The sequence below is a fragment of the Equus przewalskii genome, chromosome 7, assembly GCF_037783145.1.
Source record: "Equus przewalskii isolate Varuska chromosome 7, EquPr2, whole genome shotgun sequence".
Classification (NCBI taxonomy): domain Eukaryota; kingdom Metazoa; phylum Chordata; class Mammalia; order Perissodactyla; family Equidae; genus Equus; species Equus przewalskii.
In genome coordinates this window covers 40,054,137-40,077,846 of record NC_091837.1, presented here as the reverse complement: position 1 = coordinate 40,077,846, position 23,710 = coordinate 40,054,137, and the positions used below count along the sequence as shown (strand labels likewise).

At 45.0% G+C, this 23,710-nt stretch overlaps 1 protein-coding gene across 10 annotated transcripts in view; it reads right to left on the bottom strand.

The window, feature by feature from the left end:
* The window catches only part of ANKRD29 (ankyrin repeat domain 29), a 62,099-nt gene extending 41,559 nt beyond the window's left edge, over nucleotides 1-20,540 (bottom strand). For 3 of the 10 annotated variants that reach the window (XR_011542584.1, XM_070629673.1, XM_070629674.1), the window contains exons 1-2: nucleotides 19,453-19,561; nucleotides 1,539-1,649 (exon numbers count right to left, since the gene is read on the bottom strand). Coding sequence is in view for 2 of the 10 variants with exons in the window: in XM_070629673.1 (XP_070485774.1) it covers nucleotides 1,539-1,649; nucleotides 19,453-19,464 (123 nt within the window). In the remaining 8 variants the exon portion in view is untranslated. Of the gene's footprint in view, nucleotides 1-1,538; nucleotides 1,650-2,380; nucleotides 2,522-2,877; nucleotides 2,931-19,452; nucleotides 19,562-20,299 lie in introns of those variants that run through there. The other 7 variants (XM_070629670.1, XM_070629676.1, XM_070629677.1 and 4 more) reach the window with 7 other exon arrangements.
* Nucleotides 20,541-23,710: the final 3,170 nt, after the last annotated feature.

Genomic DNA, 23,710 nt, shown 5'->3' with positions numbered 1-23,710 from the left:
CCCACTAGTACAGCGAAACCATTGCCTCTAGCTGGGGAGGGAAGGGCTCTCAAAGCAATGCCTGCAAGTGGGCGGTAGTATCTATTTTTAGTTCCCCTTAATTGCCAATTGGTGTATTGCTGTTTGCAAAGGTAAGGAAAGGAGGAGAGGCTGAGTGGAGGCTCCTTTCTCAGTTCTCTCATCCTTGTAGAAAACACAACTCCCACCTCCACCGCAGCCCACTTCTGCCCTACACTATCTCCAGCTTTTCACAGGACGAGTCGGTTTGAATTCCCTGACTAAACGCCCTTTCCTGCTGGCAATGTGCCGACTCTGACTCCCAGCGAAGCGCCTCTTTCCCTAGCATGGCCGTCGTTTTATGTAGGTAGTGGTTTCCCCCAACGTCTTTTTTCTTGCCGTTCTTTGATTTTTTTTTAACCTGTAGAGGTAAGCTCAGAGCAGTGAGGAGACTTGCAGTGACCGGGTGGGGCTCAGGGCATGAACAGAGCAGGGTTTCTCAACCTCACACTGCTGACATCTGGGGCCGGCTGTGTGGTGAGGACGTTTAGCAACGTCCCTGGCCCTGCCTCCCCAAGATGGACAACTAAAAATGTCTCCAGACACTGCCCGATGTCCCCTAGCAGATGAAATGGCCCCTGGTTGAGGGCCACTGGATTAGAGAACTAGTCAGGGCATCAGATTGATGAGACCTGGTGACAAATGGAGTGTGGGAGTAAGAGGGCAGGGAAGGGAGGTGGGTGTCCAGCATGACTGTGGGGTCTCCATCCTGGGTGGGTGAAGGTGCCAAGCACTGGGGTGGGAGACCAGGAGGCACGAAGCGCAGGTTTGAGGAAAGTGACATGTCTGGTTTGGACAGAAAAGCAACAACCATGATCTCCACTTATCGAGAGGCAGTTTCACCCAAGGGTTAGTGGTGTGAACCCCGGAACCCGACTGCCTGGGTTTACCAGCTTGGTGACCTTGGGCAAGTCACTCATTTCTGCAATGGAGATGATAATAGAAGCTACCTCATAGAGTTGGTGTGAGGGCTAAATGAATAATCGAAGGGCCATCCATGACTAGTGGCTATAGTATCAGACAGCAAAGCTGTATGGATGTTATCTGGCTTGAGGTTGACTTTTCCCCTAATGTCTTTTGAAGTTCACCATGTCACCCTGGACTTTTTGAAAAGGATCAAGCTAGCAAATACATGAAAAAGTAGGTAAGGGGCTGGCCCCGTGGCCAAGTGGTTAAGTTCGCGCGCTCCGCTGCAGGCGGCCCAGTGTTTCGTTGGTTCGAATCCTGGGCGCGGACATGGCACTGCTCATCAAACCACGCTGAGGCAGCGTCCCACATACCACAACTAGAAGAACCCACAACGAAGAATATACAACTATGTACTGGGGGCTTTGGGGAGAAAAAGGAAAAAATAAAATCTTTAAAAAAAAAAAAAAAGTAGGTAAGCATTGTAAAGAAACATGCATTCGTGAGGAACTCTCATGCCAACAGGGGAAGGGGCATGCTCCTGGCCCGCGGCTGCCGAGCGAGCCCGTCCGTACACTGTCCCTGCAGTCGACGTCCACCCGGCCGCTGTTCAACAACAGCCGAAGCAGGGCCAGGTTGCCTCTCCTCGCTGCCCAGAACGCGGCGTTGGCAAGCGGAGTTTCCTTCTGCAGAACAAAATGAAACAGGATCTTAACATTGACGTTAGTCAACATGACCACTTCTACACAAACCTGCAATCCCATTCAAAGGTGGAATTTCCACGTGTCCCATCCTTTGAAAGATGGCTCCTTCAGCAATAGATGACTGCAATACGCTTGGCCATGGGATGCACTGTCTCACACCAGACACCTGAGCCACGCGGTGCACTGCAGAGCAATGCTGTCGATAACACAGCACTGTGAGTCCTATTTCCCACCAGCGCCCTCACTCTCCTGCCTCTGCGTCTTTGTTCACAGTTTCCTGTTTGCTTGAAATGACTTTCCCCCATCCTTCAAGGCCAAGGCTCTGCTTAAAGGCTATTTTCTCCCTGAAATGTTCTCAAATCTCACTTCACCTCTCAGCAGCGGTACATCTCTCCCAATTCTGACCTCCCGAAGGAGTTTACTGTCCCTTCTCTGTGCCCCAGCACCTTCTACCTGATTCCAGCTGTCTGGGTAAACACCTCACTTTCCCGCCACTGAACTCTCTTTGCTTCAGCTGGAACTTGCCAGAGGTGTCAGTTGAGAACAAGGAACTCTGGGCAGAAAATGCTGTTCCATGTCCTTGTATGGATCCTTCATGCCACTGCTGGGTCATCTGAAAGCCGCAAAGTTAATGCTGGAACCATATCTATGGGAGGAAGAGAACTGGAAAACAGTTCTCCAAAATGAGAGTGGCAGAGAGGACTGCAGCGCACCTTCCTTCTCTAAAACCAGTCGACCTGGAGCTGCAGAGCACAGTGCCTGGCGGAGGGGGGAAGACGGCTTCTGGACACAGACAGCTCTGGGTTTCATCCCCAGCCCTGCACAGGTGACTTGGCCCACTGAGTCTCGGTGTCCTGTGGTTTAGACGGAGACCACATTACCTGCCTTGAAGTTTCCAGTAAGGATCAAATGATGTAGGTTAATTGGCTAACACGTGCCCAACACGCCACAAATGCCTACAAATGCTAGTTCTCTTCCCTCTATCTACTTTTCTTTACAAAGTTAGAATCAATAGGCAAAATTAAATTCAGAGTAGTATTGATACTAATAAAGAATTCTGCCGGTCTCAGGAAATTTTCTAGTATTTAAAGTGTTTGACAAAAACACTTTTTTTGGGTGGGCTTAGAACACCTATTTGACCCAAAAGGCCTTTTACACACTATGTCTTTTAAGTACATTGATAAGGTATTAAGTACAATACCTAACTTACCTACGCAAAGTTAAAAAGAAAGATCAACAATTTCAGCTACTCCACAGAGCCATCTAAAATGAAAGCACAGTGACAGGAGAGTGATGGTGACATTTATTGGTGCAAGGATTTCATTTCAGAAGCCCTTCAGCTCATACACAACTGTGTCTTCTTGTGCATTCTTGGATGAGAACATGGCAAAACAGGGAGTTTTGCACATTACAAACACAGTTTGAATAGTTTTCTGGCTCAGTTAGGAGGAAAAAAAATCACCTCAAATTCCAGATGAACAATTTGCTGTCCATGAGGGTATAAATTTTACTGTCCCAGGGACGTTGCAGCCAAACTGCCATGGTGCGGTCCACACCCAGCGTGTGTGGCTTTTGCACCAGGCTGGGTCTAACGTTGCAGTTGTTAGTAACTGGGTGAAACAAAGGCAAGACAGCTTTGACTTGCATAATGAATCACCAAAAAACGCCCTTTTAGTAAAGAGATTGCTCAAGGCCAAAATGAGGTCTGCGAGGGAGAATTAGGAAGAGAAATTAATATGCACCACGAACTGCTCTGGTGGTTTTTCCTGAAACATAAAAACTTGAAAGTAATACATTATAAATTGTTTTCAGTGATTTGGTTGTTTTACTTTAACTCCCAAAACCTTTCAAAAACCATCTGCAAACCGCAAGCGTCTACTGTCATAACGAGGCCTCAACCAAGAGCCGCTCCTGCCTTTAGGATGGCCTTGGGACTCCTCTCCTGCTCAGGCTAGAAATCCTGGTTTCCTATAAGGTTCTAGAAACTGAGCTTTGTGAAAAGTTGTGAATATTTCATTTTCCCTCAGGGGCTTGCTTTCCTGGGAGGGGGACGCATGACAGGAGCAGGTGATTTGGGGCAGGAGCGAGCTGAGTTTAAGTCCCGACCCTGCTACCTCCCGGCTCTGTGGCCTTGGGCAGGTTATTTAACATCTCTCTGCCTCAGCAAAATGGGAACAATAATAACAGTACTTCATGCACATGTTCTTGGAGGATTAAATGAGATAATACACGTAAATGCTCTTTGACAGTAAATACTCAAGAAATCTAGCTATACATGCACAGCCCTCACACCTTTTTAAAATACTTGTCCAGGGGCCGGCTCCGTGGCCGAGGGGTTAAGTTAGTGCGCTCCGCTGCGGCGGCCCAGGGTTTGGATCCTGGGCGCGGACATGGCACTGCTCCTCAGGCCACGTTGAGGCGGTGTCCCACATCCCACAACTAGAAGGACCTGCAACTAAGATATATAACTATGTACCGGGGCGGGGGGGTGGGGGGGTGGGGGGTGGGTTTGGGAAATAAAGCAGAAAAAAAAAATTGGCAACAGTTGTTAGCCTAGGTGCCAATCTAAAAAAAAAAAAAAAAAAAATACTTGTCCAGGCGAATTTATTTACTTGGTCACTAGCATGTGCTGGGACAGTGGCACTGGCCAGGGGCTAGGCCTAGATGTACGAGTCAACCTTGATTCCTGCTCACAATGGCTTTATGGCCCAGCAGGAAAATAAGCCATGTCAACAGGCATCAGATGTTATTACAGGTGCTAGGGTAGGAAATGCAGACTTGTGGTGAGAGCAGAGAATGGTCAATTCTACCTGAGGAAGGTGGCCAGGAACGGTTTCAAAGAGAAGGAATTCTTGAGAAGAGTTCTGAAAGATGAGTATTGGCCTGAGTGACGAGCATCGCAGGCTGACGGGGTGGTGAAGCTAAAACATGGAGGCTCGTCACAGCGTGTGGGAACCGTCTCCACCAAGGGTGGGCTGCAGTGAAGGGGTGTGAGGGCGAGAGCCAAGAGATGCTGCAGAGTAAGCAGCCAGGGCCAGATCCTGAAGGCTCTGCTGTGCCATGCTACAGAGTTTGTGCCCGATCCTGGCAGGCACTGGGGAGTCAAGGACGGGTTTTAAGGTGAGGAGAGACTGTCGGTTTTGCGTTTCAGGAAGGCTCCTGTGGCAGCCTCAGAATGAACTGAGGACTGGAGCCAGATGGAAACTGGTGTCAACAAGGCTCAGGAGGCTGTGACGCAGACTGGGCAACAGGCAGTGAGGGCCCGAGGGAGGCAACAAAAGTGAGCGTGGCAGGATGAGACAGCTGGGAGAAGTTTTAAGGACCCAAACTGAACAGTTTTGGCCTGCGACTGTGTGTGCAGGAGAGGAGGGAGAAGGAATCTAGACCGACTCCAGGTTTCTGGTTTGAGTGCCTAGTTGATTTGGTGCCATTCCTAGAAGTCAGAAATACCCTGTGAGGGAAAGGTTTTGGGAAAAAAAGGCTGAATTCACCTTTGAACATGCCGAGTTTCAAGGGCCTCCGGGGCATGGCTCAGTGAAGTGGGCACTGTTACTATCTCACTACACAGAGGAGCCAGTGAGAAGCGACAAGGCAGGCTTCAGCCCCTGGCAGGCTGGTGCCTGAGGGGGCCTTTTAGCCACCATACTGTTCTGCCTCCTGCAGAATTCTCCTGTAGACGGCAAGGAATAAGGCAGTGCTGACCCCAATGACCTCCTTACTGTCGTCATTCCAAGTTCCTTTTCTGCCAAGATGGAAAGTCCCCCAACTTTCCGTTTCTATGGGGTCTATACACATCACTTTGCCTGGATAACTTCCAAACCTCCTCTGGGAACAATATGCACGTCATCATAAACGCTGTGGAGTGGAAAGGGGGCAACAAGCCCTTTAGCACTGAAGGAGAAGGGGCATGTAGAAATGGTTTACACAAATTATAAAGCACTTTACCAATCATGCTATTACTATTTAACCTCTTTCTTGATTTTTCTGATCTCTCCAACAAGTTCAGTGAGCCGCCCTCAGGCCCGACGGTTATACTATGAGTAACAGCTATCATGACCTACACTGAGATCTGGCTCTGTATCAGGCAGTGTGCTAAGCACTTTTACTGCTCAAATGCATTTTATTACCAAAACAACCCCATGAGGTAGGTGTTATTACTATTCTCATTTTTAAGATGAGGAAAATGAGGCATAGAAGTGAATTATTTAAGGCCACACAGCTAGGATGTAACAGACTCAGGATTCAAACCCAACTCTTTTTGGGTCCAGCATCTGAGATCTTCTATCTTATACCCTATAAGAAAATCTGAGCATAAACTTCCAAAAATACCATATTTTCTTCTCTCCCCACTCCCTTTACTGCCAGAATTTTGGCTAACACACTGCTCATTGGCACACTATCAGAAATTAAGTACAAGAAGGAAGGGGAGAGGAAACAGAAGGGAAATTGTTACTTGTACAGAACTGAAACTCTGATTAAAAGCTAACGGGGGTAGAGATTTAAACTAATGATTTTAAAAAGAGTTTGGAATAATGTGGATTTCAATTGTGTATTATTAACTCAATCAAGAGAACATTTGCTTTGTTCAATAATGAATTTCTTTGATGCTAGAGGCCACATTAAATAGGGATATAATGATGGATTCAGAAGCCATGGCAGAAGGATGTTTTCGAGATGTCACTGGCTATAGACGAATCCATTGTCCCACTTTGTGCTAAGTATTTCAAATTTTCAGAATGCTTCATGAACGTTAAATAAGCGTTAACCCTGTGTTGTCCGTATCATTACACTTAGGTAAGTGAGAGGAAACTGAAGAGAAAAAGTAAGCCATTTGCCCCAGGCATCCTGCCTTGGAGGTAGGCCCATAAAACACTGGCATTTCCCAAGTCAGAACGCAAGACAATGTTTAAACTCTGTTTAACACACGTATGTCCAGAATAGGCAAATCTATGGAGACAGAAGGTAGATCAGCAGTTATCTGAAGCCGGGATGTTTGGGAGAACAGAGTGACTGATAATGTGCATCAAAACTGACTTCACTGGAGCCATTTTAAAATGGAGTTGGAGCTGCCTGTCCAGAGAAACTGCCTTATCATCTTGAACCTTGGACTGGGCCAAACCTGTGGACTGGGCCAAAACCACAATGGTTTTACAAGCAATTGTTTAAGAAGTCAGCAGGAAAATGGACATTCTGATCACAAAGACTGATGTCTGCGGACTTTCTGAAGACAGAATCAATAGTCAATCAATGTTTAGCCAAGACTAGCTCTCTGTCTCCATCTCCAATTAAAACTCTTTAGAATACAACCTCCTTTCTTTGCCTGTCTTTGATCACAAATAAACGCTTTGCTTCTTAAACTGGTTTGTTTCTGTAGGTTAACATATGGTGTCAGAAGTGGGATCGGAAGCAATCTCAACTTTGCGGACTGGCGGACGCCAGGTTCAGTACCAGCATGAGTTCCCTTGTGTGCTCACCACTTGCACAAACCCCTGACTCTTCCAATCACGAGTCCCCTCAGATTCTGATCTCCTCCCCTCCTTTTGGTTGAGGTCTTTGCCATTCTGGGGGCTTCTGGGGGCAACAGCCCAATTTGGAGTTAATTGACCAGGAGACAATTGTCTCAAAGCCAGCGCATGGCTATTTCCATCTGAAAGAGTTTCCCTGCTTGGGCCACCTTATGGCAGCTCATAACTACTGCCACCTGGAAGGGCTTCTCTGTTTGAGCCAGCTACGCTGTCTGAGGGCTTATCCCCCACCTGTGAGTACTCAAATTCCACCTTTTGTTTTGTTTGTCCAAATAGCTACAGCCAGTGGGTCAGAAACACAGGTAAGAGTCTGAGGCTTGCAACTGGCATCTCTGCGTCCGACTGAGCTTTAACATGGGAGTTTCATCTTCCATAAGTTCCTGAGAAGTTCTTCCCTTGGGAACTCCAGCTGGGTTTATATTGAAGAACTACAGTCCTTCCTCTTATAAATTTTTGTCTCGGTCACTGATAATACTAACAATGATTTAAAATCACAGTGGCCCCTTTAGGACTCTTTTGAGCTTCCAAACTTGCCTTTTTGGACACTAGATTTGAGAACCGTGAATTTAAGAGCAGAAATAAGATCTTTAATTCCCAAAGAATCAAGTGCACCACCTTCTGGCACACCTACTTAAAAACTACAATCCTGGAAGCTGTAAATATTGCAAAGAACAGGAAAATCTTACTGACCTTGTTTCATTTGCTGAGAGCTTGGCTTGGTAATCTTCAGGTTAGGGGCCCAAAATGTGGTCAGACAGAAATGTGGGTTACACCCCATTTGCAGCTAGGGTCCTACCACACTGCTGCCACCCTCCAGGGAGTTACACTGACCATTAGAAGGAACATTCCAATTAGTTATAGTCATTTAAGAAGTACGCTGAAAAGCAAAGACTTCAAAATTCCAAAATAGCCTTATAGAAGGTTTCATTGCAAACAGCTAATAAAAAATTAAGATATAAGGAGTAAACTAAAAGAAAAAAATACACAAAAGTCCATTAAGTTAATGGCTTTACAGAGACCCCATATCTACCCTTGAAGCCGAATGGGCCCCTCCAAGAGTCAAAAAGACTCTGAGAAACTTTCTGGTAAACTGCCAAGTGGGAACTAAAATTAAAATTTAATGGAGTTGCTTAATACTGCCAGAAATATTTACTGTTTGTCTCAGCTGAAACCTGACAAGATATTTGAAAGGATTTAGTAACTTATGATGAGAAATTGGGCCAAACTGGAAGCTGATATTCAGAGCCTGACAGGACCTTTTTTTCCTAGGCTTTCTCCCACTAAGCTAAAATAAAACTATGTCCCCAGAGGGAGAGAAACAAACTAAGGATAATGTAATTGGATGGGTATGTCAGTCCTTGATAAGCAACTAACCTCCCCTTTTCTCTCAAAAGTCTTGTGACCTCTCTGGGAACTCTTATCTGGACCATCCCTGATTCCTAAGGCTGAAGAGAGAAAAGGTGGAGGGAAAGAAGCTTTTGGAGCTGCAGACCGCTAAGGAAGCACCCTTGCTCAAAAATCTAATTTAAGGACAATTTTTAAGTGGAGGCTATAAGATCTCTGTTTGCATGTCTGTGTGTTTATGTGTGTGTCTACATATGTATGTTATAAATATGTGATATCTTCTACCTCTGGATTGTATTACCAAGACTAGTTTATGAGAGCTCTGCTTGATTGGCTTAAAAACAAATAAGTGCTACATAAATTGAGCGTACTCTCAAAAAAATAACAGAAACTAACCCAAATGAATTTCAGGATCATGTGATCAAGGAAACTATTCACTATTAAAGCTAATTTAAGTTTGTGGGTTAATTAAAATAGGAATGTCTTTAGGGTAATCAACATTAAATATAATGCTTTTGTTCTACCTATTAAAAGCCAAAAAATCCATGTTATTTCTGTTAGAAAAGTTGGCAGAAAAAAAAAATTTGATGCCTAACTTTGTCTGATGTCTCATGAAGTTTTTGTAGATAATCTAAACATAATTGTTGAGAACAAGTAAACTAAACAGATGTAAGTAAATAAAAAGGTTTTGGGTGAACTTTTTTTCCTATTTTGTTTTTTATTGAGGTTATGATAGTTTATAACCTTGTGAAATTTCAGTTGTACATTATTGTTTGTCAGTCATGTTGTAGGTGCACCACTTCACCCTTTGTGCCCAGCCCCCACCCCCTCCCTTTCCCCTGGTAACCACTAAACTGTTCTCTTTGTCCACATGTCTGTTTATCTTCCTCACATGAGTGGAGTCATACAGAGACTGTCTTTCTCTGTCTGGCTTATTTCGCTTAACATAATATCCTCAAGGTCCATCCATGTTGTTGTGAATGGGACGATTTTGTCCTTTTTTATGGCTGAGTAGTATTCCATTGTATATATATATACCATGTCTTCTTTATCCAATCATCAGTCGATGGGCACTTAGGTTGCTTCCACATCTTGGCTACTGTGAATAATGCTGCAATGAACATAGGGGTGCATGGGTCTCTTTGAATTGCTGATTTCAAGTTCTTTGGATAGATACTGGGTGAACTTCTTAACAAGAATTATACGTTATGGTATATGTACTTTAAAAATAACTTTAGGGGCCAGCCCAGTGGTGCAGTGGTTAAATGTGCACATTCCGCTTTGGCAGCCCAGGGTTTGCCGGTTCAGATCCTGGGTGCAGACCTATGCACTGCTCGTTAAGCCATGCTGTGGCAGGTGTCCCACATATACAGTAGAGGAAGATGGGCACAGATGTTAGCTCAGGGCTAATCTTACTCAAAATAATAAATAAATAAAAATAACTTTAAAACCTTTTGGTAACTTGAAACCTTAGAGTTTTGCTAAATTAAGTTAAATGACAGAAATTCATTAAGTATCTACATCATTTTCAAATAAGATAAAATATTAGAATTCATTACTAAACATAGGTTTACCTACTTTTGGCTTATTACAGAAAAATTACAATAAGAAAAACTAAAGGATGTTGGGTCAACTAGTAAACATATCTTGTGCCACATTAAAAAAATTTTTTTGCTCTGGGAAAATGTATGTTTTCAGTAAGAGAAGGTATAAGGCATGGAGATACATTTGTTAAGAAAGTAAATTTGTCCTAAAGTAAAACCAGTTATGGGAAAGACTAAAGGATAATTCCAAGTGTAAAAAAAGAAAGTTAGCAAAGGTTTGTGTAAGACGAACCCTGAGAAAAGAGTTTTACGCATGGTCAAGTTGGCTAAGATTGAAATGAATTTAACTAAGTAAGGGAGTTTTAATATCAAAAATAAGTTGGTGTAAAATTAAAATTTAGTTTTCTCTCTCTTAAAAGGAAAAGGTTTCCTGGGCTTTTAGTCTGCTCTTGATAAGGAGACTATGAAAATTTTTTCTTTATTTTTGAGTAGTCCACCTAAAAAGCAGAGATTTTAAGTTTTATCAAAGTAATTTCCTAGGTCCAAAATGCTGAGACCTCTCTATTAAGACAGCTAAGGTTTTCTGTTTTTGTTTGTAATTGTTTAACTCAGGGCCACCCCAGTGGCCTAGAGGTTAAGTTTGCACACTCTGCTTCAGTGGCCCAGGGTTCGCTGGTTTGGATCCTGGGTGTGGACCTATGCACTACTCATCAAGCCATGCTGTGGGGGCATCCCACATAGAAAAACTAGAAGGACCTACAACTAGAATATACAACTATGTACTGGGGCTTCGGGGAAGAAAAAACAAAAACTATTTAACTCTATTTGCCTTTAACATCTTCTATTGTCACTCTGGTTAAATGGATTAGTCAGCATTGTTTCAAAGTAACCTTTGATTCTATTTAGCCAAGAGTTTTAAAATATTTTCATATTTTTGACAAACTTCCCAAAATTCAAATTCTAAAAAACTCTTTTTTGTTAACCTGAAAGTAACTTTGAGAATTTCCAGTGGGCCCATGGGACTTCTCAAGGACTGCTGTCTTCCTATAAAAAGGGAGACATTAAACTAATAAGGTTTATTTGGTATGTTAAATTCCATGGGAAGCACTGTCAAATAAGTGATGCTAAACCTCCCTTATGTATATCCTTGTGTGTATGTTATTAATATGTGTTCTAAAAATTATACGAAATTCCTAAAAATATGATGTCTTCATACAATGTTATCAGTCATAATTCTAGTCACTATCTTAAAATGTATGTCACAGAAATAACCAAATTAACTTGTCAATTGTATTGTAATCTGATCTCTTCCCATGCCATTTTGAATCTTTTATCATGTACTGACAGTTACTGATTTACTTTGACGCTTTTGCAAATATGGTTCATCTTCAGAGAGATTCATGGAAAGAACTCATTTACTCTAGAATGCAGGTCTCTGATAAGCTTTTCGATCACAAAACTGAACTAGGATAAGAAATTACAGGACTTTAAGAGAGACACTGATGGCTTCATAAAACTGCTAACCAAAGATGAAGAACAATATTAATTACACGAGACTACACGAACCAAGGAGGATGTTCTAATGTTTTGTTTTTCCAGATTTAAAGAAGTTTTTCTCTTAAGCTATCAACTGTGGTAAGATATACCCTTGTGAAAGAAGATGAAACATTGACTTTTTCTCCCTATCTGATCCCTCCAGAATTCAGAAACTCTCAGTGAGTATTCTTATTTTCACTTAATCAGGCCAAGTTTTTAATATAAATAAATCAGTTTTACACTGATTATCTTTGGGAAAAAATTGAGGGTAATTGTAGAGAGAAAAATTATGTTTACATCTTTGTAGATACTAGATTCTGGTCCTGTTAATTATCTTTCAGGTTTTGTTATGTACCTGTAGACTGGACTCCCCTGGCCTGAAACTGTCTTTGGTCTCAGTGACTGTTACCAGTACTGTCTTTGGAAAATATAACTCACTTCACACGAGATAGTCATCACCAGATCAATGTGTATTAGTATACAACCTTCTGCTGATCCCTTGTTGTCTTATGCTAATATCACCAGGTACTCAAAGTCTCTAATGTCTTACCCTCAAGCCTATCATCAACAGGTTAAAGAAACTTTCTTGGATTCCAATTTAAAGGATCCTGTTGGTCACAGCCTAGAGCCTGATGACTGAGTATTCTGGAAGCATCATCAGAGGAAGACAGCCCTTGAGCCCCATTGGAAAGGACCTCACCAAGTGCTCCTGACCAACAACACTGCTGCAGAACTAGAAGGCATTTAGCCTTGGAGATACCTCGCACAACTAAAGAAGGCTCCACCTGCCATCTGTTCCTGTACGAATGCTGGAGGCCTCCAAATAAAATTGCCTAGGAAGAGAAGTAGCCGACATCCGAGGCAGGCAGCTTTCCCCAGATGGCCAGACAAGGCCTGCACACCTTTCACTCACTGTTGCTTCTTACCTTATTTTCTCCCTCTCTTCCTTGGAAAGACAATACTCTTACCCACATCTCCCGGCCTATTACAAAAGGAAATCTTTCTGACTGTTGGGTTTGCCATCAGAATCCTCCTTCTGTACACAAATCTAGAGAAACCTTTAGTACAATTACTAATCTCTCTGTCATTTCCCTAATTCCCTGCGCTAAGTGTCTGGAACTTCTTGCCTAACCAACTGACCCTCCAGAGATTTAAGAGGTAACATTTGTAGCTGTTGTAAATACCTCTTGCCCAACTTGGGTAAACACCTCTGGCAAGGTCAAGGAAGAACTAGACAGAATCTGAGCCCAAGCCGAATGGTTAAATGCGGTGCTCACTGACATCCCATAGTTCTTGGATCTCTTTGGCTGGCTACCCTTAGGCGTTGCCTCCTGGTTCAGGTCTATTCTCCAATTTGGACTTAGCATTTTGTTTATTATTATAAGAATTCTCACTGTTGTACAACTTTGTCTCTTTTGCACTGCTCAGTGTTATAAAAACACCACTCGGATAATGGTCGCTCATCACTTTAAAATGATTGCTAAGGCTTATGAGCCTTCACCAGAGAAACTTTGAGGAACTACACACAATGTTTGCCCTTAAAGGAACTTGAGACAGTAAGACTTTGCTCTGGCAGTCCTGTTGCTCAAATGTGCCCTAAGGCTCCTAAGTGAACCACTTTCCCTCTCATGTAGGACAGGACTTTCTGGGAGTAAGGCCCCCTCTCCCTGGCAACAAGGGATGAATGATGTTTCATGGTTGATCAGCAATGCTTTCTAACAGTCGATCAGTGATGCTTTCAAAGAAAGATCTTGATCAAAAAGGGAAATGTCAAAATTGACTGTAGTGGAGCCATTTTTAAAACGGAGTTGGAGCTTCCTTTCTAGAGAAACTGCCTTGCTGTCTTGAACACTGGACTGGGCCAAATCTCTGGACTGGGTAAAAATAGCAATTGTTTTACAAGCAACTGTTGGAGAAGTCAGCAGGAGAACTCGCCTCCTGATCACAAGGACTGAGGATTGTGGAGTTTCTGAAGATAGAATCAACAGTCAATCAATGCTTAGCCAAGACTGGCTCTCCACCTCCACCTCCAATTAAAATTCTTTGTAATAAAACCTCCCTTCTTCACCTTTAAAAGCCCCTGACTTTTACTCCCTAGTGGAACACTATTTGGGTTTTTACCTGAATCTGTGCTCCCCAAATTGCAATTCTTTGATCCCAAAGAAACACTGTGCCTCTTAAACTGGTTTGTTTTTGTAGGTTGACACGAGTATGTGGTTTCTTTTGGGGATGACTAAGATATTCTAAAACTGATTGAGCTGATGGTTGCACACCTCTGTGAATATACTAAGAAACACTGAAATAAATACTTTAAAAGGGTGAATTATAGGATATGTGATCTGTATTTCAATAAAGCTAACTCAAAAACATATATGACTTTGCTAATTTATTTTCCTATGGCTCAGCAGAATAACTTCAGCTGTTGATGAACTGGAGTTGATTATGAGATAATTTATATACTTTTGGGGTAAGGATGAAGCATCCAAGTTCCTGTACTTCTGGCCGAGGCAGGAGCAGTTTCAATCACCAAGATGAAACACGGTTTTGAGATGCTTTATCTGCTTGGGTAAGATATGCTTAGGAAAGTACTGTTCTTTATCTAGCTATGTTTCCTCTATTAGGTAACCTCCCTCACTGTCTCAGAGTCCAGCTCCCTAATTGTGTTAACCTTTTGGCAACCTCAGCCCCGAAGAACAAGTCCTGAGTAGTTGAAATAGCTGTTATAAAGCCAAAAGTCAATGTTTGAAACCCATGAACTTTATTTCCTAAAAAGGCTCAGACCTGCACTCAGAATTTGCTTTTACCATAAAAACAATTCTAACAAACATGCGTCTCTTCCCAACCGGAACTAATTAGGGGTTGCCAATTGTAAAGAGGAAGTTTGCTGGAGGCAAAGTGACACCAGCGAGAAGAGACTGCTGACAGTATAATGGAGGAAGGACAAAAAGTAGAGGCAACGTTCACAAGCAAATAGCCCTCCTCGCACGCCTCTGAGTCACGAGGAAGCTAAACTGTGATTTACAACGCTCTGTTTATTCTCCCACAGACAGACTCGGCCAGCAATGCTGGGCCTCTTTAACAAAGGCTTTGGAGACCCAGGGTCTGGGGCCTGCCTTTCAGGGGCCTGTGAAAACGAAACAGTTAATCTATGGCTCCAAAATCAAAGCTAATGAATATTTAATTGATACCTACAAAATTGTAACATCTCACCAACTTTATTGCTAAAATTGGTATTCATAAAATAACGATGACACATAAATAATTTGTAGGTCTGATTTTCTCACTACACAAGAATAACTGACTATATATGAGAATTGTAGAAAAATCATGGACAAACGTAAATCAAAAGTTTTTCATGGCTAAATAATTTTAAAAGCAATATCATAAAAATGCTCCCAAAAATGTGCAATGAGAAGTCTATTATTGTCACAGGCTGCGGGTACATTTTAGTATGTCTGATATGATGTTAGCTGGGCCTGGTGTGGGCTTGGTGAGCTGGCCTGCGACTCTGCCCCAGGCAGAGCCTCCCCTCTGCGCCTTCTGAACTCCACAGGAAATCAACTCCTCTTCATCCTAACCCAGCACAGAGCGCCCCCTCTGTCTCCCTGCCTAGGCTCCCCCGCACCCACCCCTGGCGGAGGCCGGCCCCTCTCCCACAGAAACCTTGGGTAGCAGTTGGGGTTGGGCCCTCCTCACCCGGCTTCCAGACACTGCCCCTCTAGTCAGGTGTACAAATCTCTGCTTCTTCTGCCTCACCTCCAGGCAGTCGTCACCTCCTGATCATTCTTCCTTCTTAACTGAAAATTTGGGCACCTTCCTTTCTGCACACCCCAAATTCTGACCCCACCCTGGCCTTCACTTTACAAACACTGACGTCCATGCTCAATCTCACCTCCTGTCCTCTTACCCCAGTGGAACACGTTTTCCTCCACCCGTCTAGCTAACCCCAACAACTAAGAGAGCTCTGCTGGAGCTCTCTGCCCATGTCCATTCCGGAGCACTTCACCACCTAGCTCAGTCATCCCTGTACCCCAAGCCCTCTCAGTACTCCCTATCATCATTTTAAAATGCTTTTCTTTTTTTTTTTGGAGGAAGATTAGCCCTGAGCTAACTGCTGCCAATCCTCCTCTTTTTGCTGAGGAAGACTGGCCCTGAGCTAACATCCATGCCCATCTTCCTCTACTTTATATGTGGGATGCCTCCCACAGCATGGTCTGCCAAGTGGTGCCCTGTCTGCACCCGGGATCCGAACTGACGAACCCCAGGCCACCGAAGCGGAACGTGCGCACTTAACCGCTGCTCCACCGGGCTGGCCCCTAAAATACTTTTTTGAGATATGATTTCCATACTATAAAATTCACCCTTTTAAAGCATGTAATTCAGGGGTTTTTAGTGTATTCTCAAGGTTGTACAATCATCACCATTTTTACAGAACGTTTTCCTCAGCCCAAATAGAAACCTCGTACCTATTAAAAATCACTCGCCGTCTCCCACTTCTTCCCCAGCCGCTGCCAACCCCTAATTCTTCTGTCTCTATGAATATGCCTATTCTGGACATTTCATATAAATGGAATCATACAACACGTGGCCTTTTGTGTCTGGCTCCCCTGCACCTAGCATAACGTTTTCAAGCTTCACCTGTGTTGCAGCACATATCAGGGCTCCACCCCTTTTCACGGCTGAATGATACTGCATCGTACAGATACACCAAATTACAGACTGAACGTTGGCGTCCTGCCCCTCCAAATTCACATGCTGAAGTCCTAACCCGCAATGTGATGGTATTAGGAAGTGGGGCCTTTGGGAGGTAATTAGGTTTAGATGAGGTCACGAGGATCGAGCCCCCATGGTGTGGTTAGTGCCCTCATAAGGAAAAGACGAGATCCACGTCTCCCTCTCTCCCTCACTGAGGATACAGCAAGAAGGGGGCTGCTTGCAAGCCAGAAAGAAGGCTCTCACCAGACACCGAGTTTGCCAGCAGCTTGATCTTGGACTTCTCAGTCTCCAGCACTGCGAGATATAACTTCCTGTTGTTTAAGCTTCAGTCTATGGGATTTCGCTATGGCAGCCCAAGCTAATCCATAGCACATTTTGGTTATCATCAGTTGATGGACACTAGGGTTGTTTCCACTTTTTTGGCTACTATGAATAATACTGCTGTGAACATTTGTGTTGTAGTTTCTGTGTGAACAGATGTTTTCATTTCTCTTGGGTATACACCTAGGAGTGGAATTTCTGGGTCATATGGTACCTCTATGTTTACCTTTTCGAAGAATGAAGAAACTGTTTTCTAATCTGGTTGCATCATTTTACATTCCTACCAGCAATGTATGAGGGTTCCAATTTCTCCGCATCCTTGCCAACACTTGCCATTGTCTGTCTTCTTGATTACAATCATCCTAGTGGGTGTGAAGTGGTATCTCATGGCGGTTTTTTTCTTTTTTTTTAATTTAAACATCTAACTGGCTTCTTCAGTGATTCATGAATCGGGCAGCATCCCATCTAGCAAGCAGAAAGGAGCTTCCTCATTGTGGTTTTGATTTGCAGTTCCCTGGTGGATAATGATGTTGAGCATCTTTTCAGTAGCTAATTGGCCATGTGTTTATCTTCCTGGGAGAAATGTCTATTCATATCCTTTGCCCATTTTAAAACTGCGTTGTCTTTTTATTGTTGAGATATCTATCATCATTTAAAGACATTCAAGTCTCTACAAGCAAACAAACCCTTGGCTTGGCTGGATCCCTGCTGCAGACACTGTTTTTCGCAGAATATTTTGAAAGAGTTCTCTACACTGTGATTTCCACTTGTAGGGCCTGGGCCTTGCCTGCTCAGCAAAAGCCCCCAGGCCCATTGCAACCATGTGTCCTTCTGGCTCCCTTCTGGGTAGGCCGCCCAGCTGCTGGGATCTGTAACAATCTAGGGCCTGGCTAGCCTGGATCCTCCCTTATCTCAAGTAAAGAACATCGCATCTTACAGGGACACAGAGCCCTCCGTGTGAGCTACTGTTCCTGAGAATGCTGGTCGTACCAAGGACAGCCCTTGGCAAGCATGCAGCCTTTGTTCTCTGCCTACTTAACCAAGCCTCTCTCAGGGGGCGGTAGCGGATGCACATTGCTGTCCAGCCAGCCGCCACTGGACCTTCCCTGTAAGTAACTCCCAATAAACCCGCATGTCTCCTTCGCTGTCTCCGGGTCTTTTCTTTGGTCTCTCAGCAACCCATCCCGCACTGCTCACCCAGCTGGGCGTGTGGCGGAATACCACTCACTTTCTTTTCAAGCGATTGCAATCTGGCTTCATGAACCCAACACGTCAATGAAACTGCTCTCAGCAAGATCACCAGTGGCTGTTTTGTTACCAAGTTAGAGGGACCCTTTTCAATTCCTAGCTTGTTTGATTCCTCTGTGGTAATCAACTGCGAGTCCCTCTCCATCTTCATTGAAAGACTAGAGATTCTTGGCTCTAACGACAGCACACGCTTCTCATTGTTCTCAGGCATCTGTGGCTGCTCCTTAGTTTTCTCAATGAGCTTCTCTTATTCTGCTCATTCTTAAGTCTTGATCTTCTTCAAGATTCTGTCCTGGGTCCTCTTATTTTCTACCTTTACAAGGTCTCACTGGGCAATCAGATTCATTCCCACCGGTTCAATTACCACTTACCACTGCTCGCTCCAAATCTCATCTCTCTCTCCTGCCTAGACCAGCCAGCCTCCTGAGCTCCGAGTGTGTACATCTGTCTAATCGACATGGCTACTGGAACTCCCATGGATCCTTCAACTTTACATGTCCCAAATCAAACGTTTTATCTTAACCTCTCTGGGCTTCCCTAACTCAGTGAATAACACCAATTACTGAATTCTGTAGATATAAATTTTTTGAAGTCCCTCACATTTGTCTACATCCTTCCATCCTTGACACTTCGTGCCCTAGTCCAGTACCATTCAACAAGATGACCCCAACATCCTCCTGACTGGTCTCCCAGCTCCACTCTCTTCTCCAAACTGTAGCCAGAGATCTTTGTAACACACACTTCTCACGGCGTCATTCCTCTGCTTACATGAGCTACTGGAAAACAGAGGATTACACTGGCTTTGGAGCCAGACATGCTAGGGTTCCAATCTTAATGCCATTCACTTACTGGCTGCAAGACTGTGGGAAGTTCTTTAACTTCTCCATATTTTAGTTTTCTTGTTTAAAAAAAAAACCACCATGAAAGTATCATCTCATGGGTCTTCCTGAGAATCCAGAGGATGCACTGTGACGCCCTTCATTCAGAGTCGGGCACGTTTCAAGTGCTCAACACGTTTTAACTATTATTTTTATTGAAAGCTTTCAATAAAGGTAAATCAACCTCACTTTCATCCTAAACTGTAGTGATTAAACGGAACGACTTTAATAAACTAAGACAAGACTCCTCTGGACACTGAAGCCTGGTAGTCAACCGAGCTGCATGCACTCTGCGCTGGTCTCAGCTTCAGCGTCCCAAACTGCTCGGCCGGGGAGGCGGCGGCGGCGCCGGGCGATCCGCGAGGAGGTCGCCAGGCGGGGACGCGGCGCCGCAGCCCGGCTCCCTCCCAGGCGCGGCCGCGGGGCAGCGCGGACCCGGGCTTCTTCCCCGCCCCCGCCTGGCACCGGCCACAGTCCCCGCCGCCCCGCGGCCAAGCTCGCCTGACCTGCAGCCCCGGGTCTCTAAAGCCTTTCCAGCCAAGCCCACACGACCCAACCACAAGCCACAGGAGCCGCCCCGGCCCGGCCGCTTCCTCCCGTGCCCGCCGGCACCGGGGGCGCCCCCGCCTGCGGGCCCCGCCGCCCGGCCCGGCCTCCCGGAGCCCGCGCTCACCTTGAAGGACATCCTGCGGCCGTCCGCGGCCCCCGGCGAGCCCGGCACGCTCCGCCCGGCGCGCGTCCCAGCCCTCCCTCCCCTCGGCCGCCGCGTGCCGCAGAGGGCCGGCCTCCCGCGCCGCGCGCTCCAGCGCCGCCCCGGCCCGCGCCGCCCCCCCGCCGACGCCGCCAGGGCCGGGGCGTGGGGGGCGCGGGGGGAGGGAGAGGGGCGGAGGGAGGGAGGGTGGGAGGGAGGGGGCGGGGAGAGGACGGAAGGGGGCGGGGAGCGGGGGGCGAGAAGGTGGAGAGGGGAGCTGGGGGGCCGGGGGGCCGGGGGGCCGGGGGGCCGGAGGGGGCGGGGCGCGAGGGGGAGGGGCACCACGCCCGCCCTCCGCGTACCTCCCTCGCACACTCCAACTGCGCGCGTAATGTACACACTCTCCTCACACGCACCACTCCGCACCCACACTCCTCTGGCACGCTCACTCTCACACACACTCCAAACTCTCTGCACACCACACTGTGCACACTCTCCAGGATCCACACACACACAGCGCTATCCACACTCCGGTCCACACACCCACCCTCCTCCCACACCCACACTCTCTCTCACACAGACACCCTAAGCACCTCCACATTTCTGTTACACACACGCACACTCCAAACTCCACACACACTGTGCATTCTCCACATTCCACACATACAGGTTCGCTCACAATACTCCCACCCTCACATCCACATGTACACACTACACACACCCCCACATCTTTCAGAAGAGCGTGGTCTGCCTTAGATGACTCTTAGCCTTCATTATAGCACAAATACGGTGATGATGTGAATGAAACATGAGAAAGAAATTCACTCACCTTCCCACCACCCTTTCAAATAGCTGTTTTCATTTTTATTTGTCTTTCTAGGCTTTCTTTTCTTTCTCTTCCTTTTCTAAGAATCCGGGGCAGGGGAGTGGGGGGAGCGGAGTGCTGGTTTCATCCCGGGGACAGAGTTGAGGAAACGAGCCTTCCGGTTGAACAAGTAATCAGTATTTTCCTTTTTGAAGGCGAAGGGCAGAATCTGCACTATGCTCATGGCCCTCCTCTTTGTGATTCCGCTGTCTCCTCCTCCTCTTGGCCTTGTGCTGCGCGCCTGGAGGAGGGCAGGAGCTGTCCACGCCGCACACTACTGCTTGCTGCCTGCCCAGGGTTGGTTCAGGGGAGGTAAAAGTGGGAGAGCCATATTTTTTTTTTAATTTAAAAATATTGCTTTAAAAGTATAAAAAAGCAGCAGTAGCCTTTCTAGAAAATTCAAATGCTAAAGGAAAAGTGGGCATCTCACACTCTCACACTAGAGGAATCCACTCATTCTCCCCCTCACCTGGTTTGTACCTCCTGTACTCTTCTCAATTGAATTTGCAATGAATATTTAATTTAAAAGTTTAAAAAAATACACTACAAATGAAAGTTCATAATGAAAATTAAAATGTTTATCTTTTATGGATAAATTGTATTACTTTGTGTTTAAAACAGTTTTAAAATAAAAACATTCCAAAACTTGATAGAAAATTTCAATTTTTAAATCAAGAAAGACTCAAAATGTTTTCCTTTCCTTGGGTGTCTGTGGATGAGACAGTTTTGAAGTTCCCACACAGCATTATCTCATAAAATCAAGCATTGGAGGTTTTGCTTTAATAGTTTGATAAACAAAAAGAAGGAAGGGAAAGAATATTTTGAGTGCTACCTATGTACCAGGTGCTTTCCTTATAAAAATCCTGCAAGGTGGGTATTATGCCCATTCCACGGCTGAGAAAACTAAGGTTCTGAGAGATGACTCCTTTGCTAATGAGAGATGAGACCTTCAGTGAAGTCTGTCTGGCTCCAAAGTCTGTTTCCTAGCAATACTTGTCTTTCCTAAAGAGAAAAATAAAAGTAAAAATTTGAACTCAGAAGTTGAATAATTTTTTTCTTTGAGAAACAACCTCTTGTCCTCAGGTTGGTAATTAAAAAAATGTTCTTAAAACATTAGGAAGGGGCTGGCCCCGTGGCCGAGTGGTTAAGTTTGCACTCTCGGCTTCTGTGGCCCTGGGTTTCGCCAGTTCGGATCCTGGGCACGGACATGGCACCGCTCATCAGACCATGCTGAGGCGGCATCCCACATGCCACAATTAGAAGGACCCACAACTAAAATATACAACTATGTACTGGGGGGATTTGGGGAGAAAAAGCACGAAAAAAAAGATTGGCAACAGTTGTTAGCTCAGGTGCCAATCTTTAAAAAAAAAAATTAGGGAAAGAATCTAATTGTCAGGGCTCTCAAAATGACATGTAAGAATTTAATTCTGAAGGGACAATTTTCTTTGCAAAAATCCTCTAGTTCAATCCTGATGCCAGTTATCTGATAACAGTGTTGAAAATGGGAATACGGTAAAAAGCACATCCATGGAATTACAGGGATATTCAGAGAATTAACACTATACAACAATTATGACATAGAAACACCTCAGCCCCTGTCACCTACCTCCAGATTTAGACGGTTCTTCTTGCTAATGGAAAGGGCCGCAGGCTAGACACAGCCACTACTCTAAATGAGCCCAGGACGTGGGTGCCGACGCGGTTCCGTGAAACCCGCTGTGTTATCTCTTGGCTGTGACTCTTTCACTAAAGCCTCAACTGTTTCCTCCTCACAGAGGTCCGAGCTGTTCACAAAGCAACATTTCCTCATTTCTCACACTCCCACAGCCATGGCAGACCAGTGGCATCTGGTTCAATATTTCATTAAATCCTCCTGAAAACTAGCAGTTCAATCTATTAGAAAACTACAGTCCCCAAGCAACGTAAATTACCTAGCAGGCTGCGGGTGGAGCACGGGCCCATTTGCTGTGCAGATGTTTATAGCTGCAGACTTTCTGCACATTCCGGGTGCAAGAAGCGTAGCCTTTGTAAGCCTCCCTCAGACACTAAACACCGAAACTTTAAATAAAAAAATTTTTACCAAGAAAAGGTCATTTAGGTGTAGAATGAATAATTTTTGTGTTTTGCCTTAATTATCCAGGAATTTAACGTAGACTCTTTTCTTGGGAACACGAGTTTTGTGCCCCTCCTGTAGCCTGAGGATCCTCCATCCTCTCCTCGCCCTCAGCAAAGCAACTGGAGAGCATTCACACCATGGTCCCATCAGAAGGCTCTGCTCGACAGGAAATCTAGAGCTAATTTGCTTTTGCTGCAGGGCGTCTGCACGTTTCATGACTCAGAAGTAGCTTCAGAGGAACAGCTTCATCCTGGACTAGCTTTGGCAGTCAGTGGTCAGTGTGCACCACCTTCAAACGTGGTTGTCACCTCACTGGTCATAGAAGCTTGGACACCTCGGATGGCCATCAGGAGGGGTGGGAAGGTGTCCTACTCCAGCTGCAGGAATAACGCCGGGGCAGACACAAGGGCCGGGCCTGGCCGGGAGGTCGATTCTTCAGGAATCGTCCTGCAGCTTGCTCCTCTGAGGAGTTGTCCCTCCTACCCCAGCCATGAGTCTGAACTTCTATTTGTAATAATAAACAGAAAGGTAGGAAAATCTTTGCACATTACTTTCAAGGGCCCCAGACAAACTAGCCACAGGCCTAAGACTGCCTATATGTAATTTGAGGGCTTTTTATTTCTTGAGTGAGTGAAATGTTTGTTGCATAGAGAAACAGTAAAATGAAGCTTTAATAACAACAAGTGCCTAGCTCATATACAAATTTACTGCTTGGCAGTTTGAGGGAGCAAAGACTGTAACGGACTGTAAATGTGCAGCTGGCACAGCCATCCGTCACACTGGGGCCTTTTCAGTGGGGTCTGTCACAGATTAAGACTTCTTGCTTGGCAGAGCTCACCCAGCTGCACTAGAAAAATACACATGTTCTCAGATGAATCGTGTGGCCCTTGCATTGTCAATGACTTGTCGTGAAATTAGCATAGTTGACATCATTCAGTTAAGCAGTCACCAGAAAAGTGCATTAAAGCAATCTGTGCAGAAATTGCAAATTGGGATTTGCAGCTGTGGGTTCCCCCTCCCCGCCCAAAGCATGTAACTTATCTGGGTTTCTGTTTTTTCATCTCTCAAATGAGAGGTTAGGAATAGACGAACTCCAAGTCTTCTTGTAGCTCTTGAAATTCTGTGCATCATTTAGTTTGAACAATCTTGTGCGTTAAATGCATTCCAAACGATAGGAATGTAAATGGAATGATTGCATACTAAATCATGTTTCCAAATTACTGATTCTGTTGTTTCAGGAATAAGGATTTACAGAA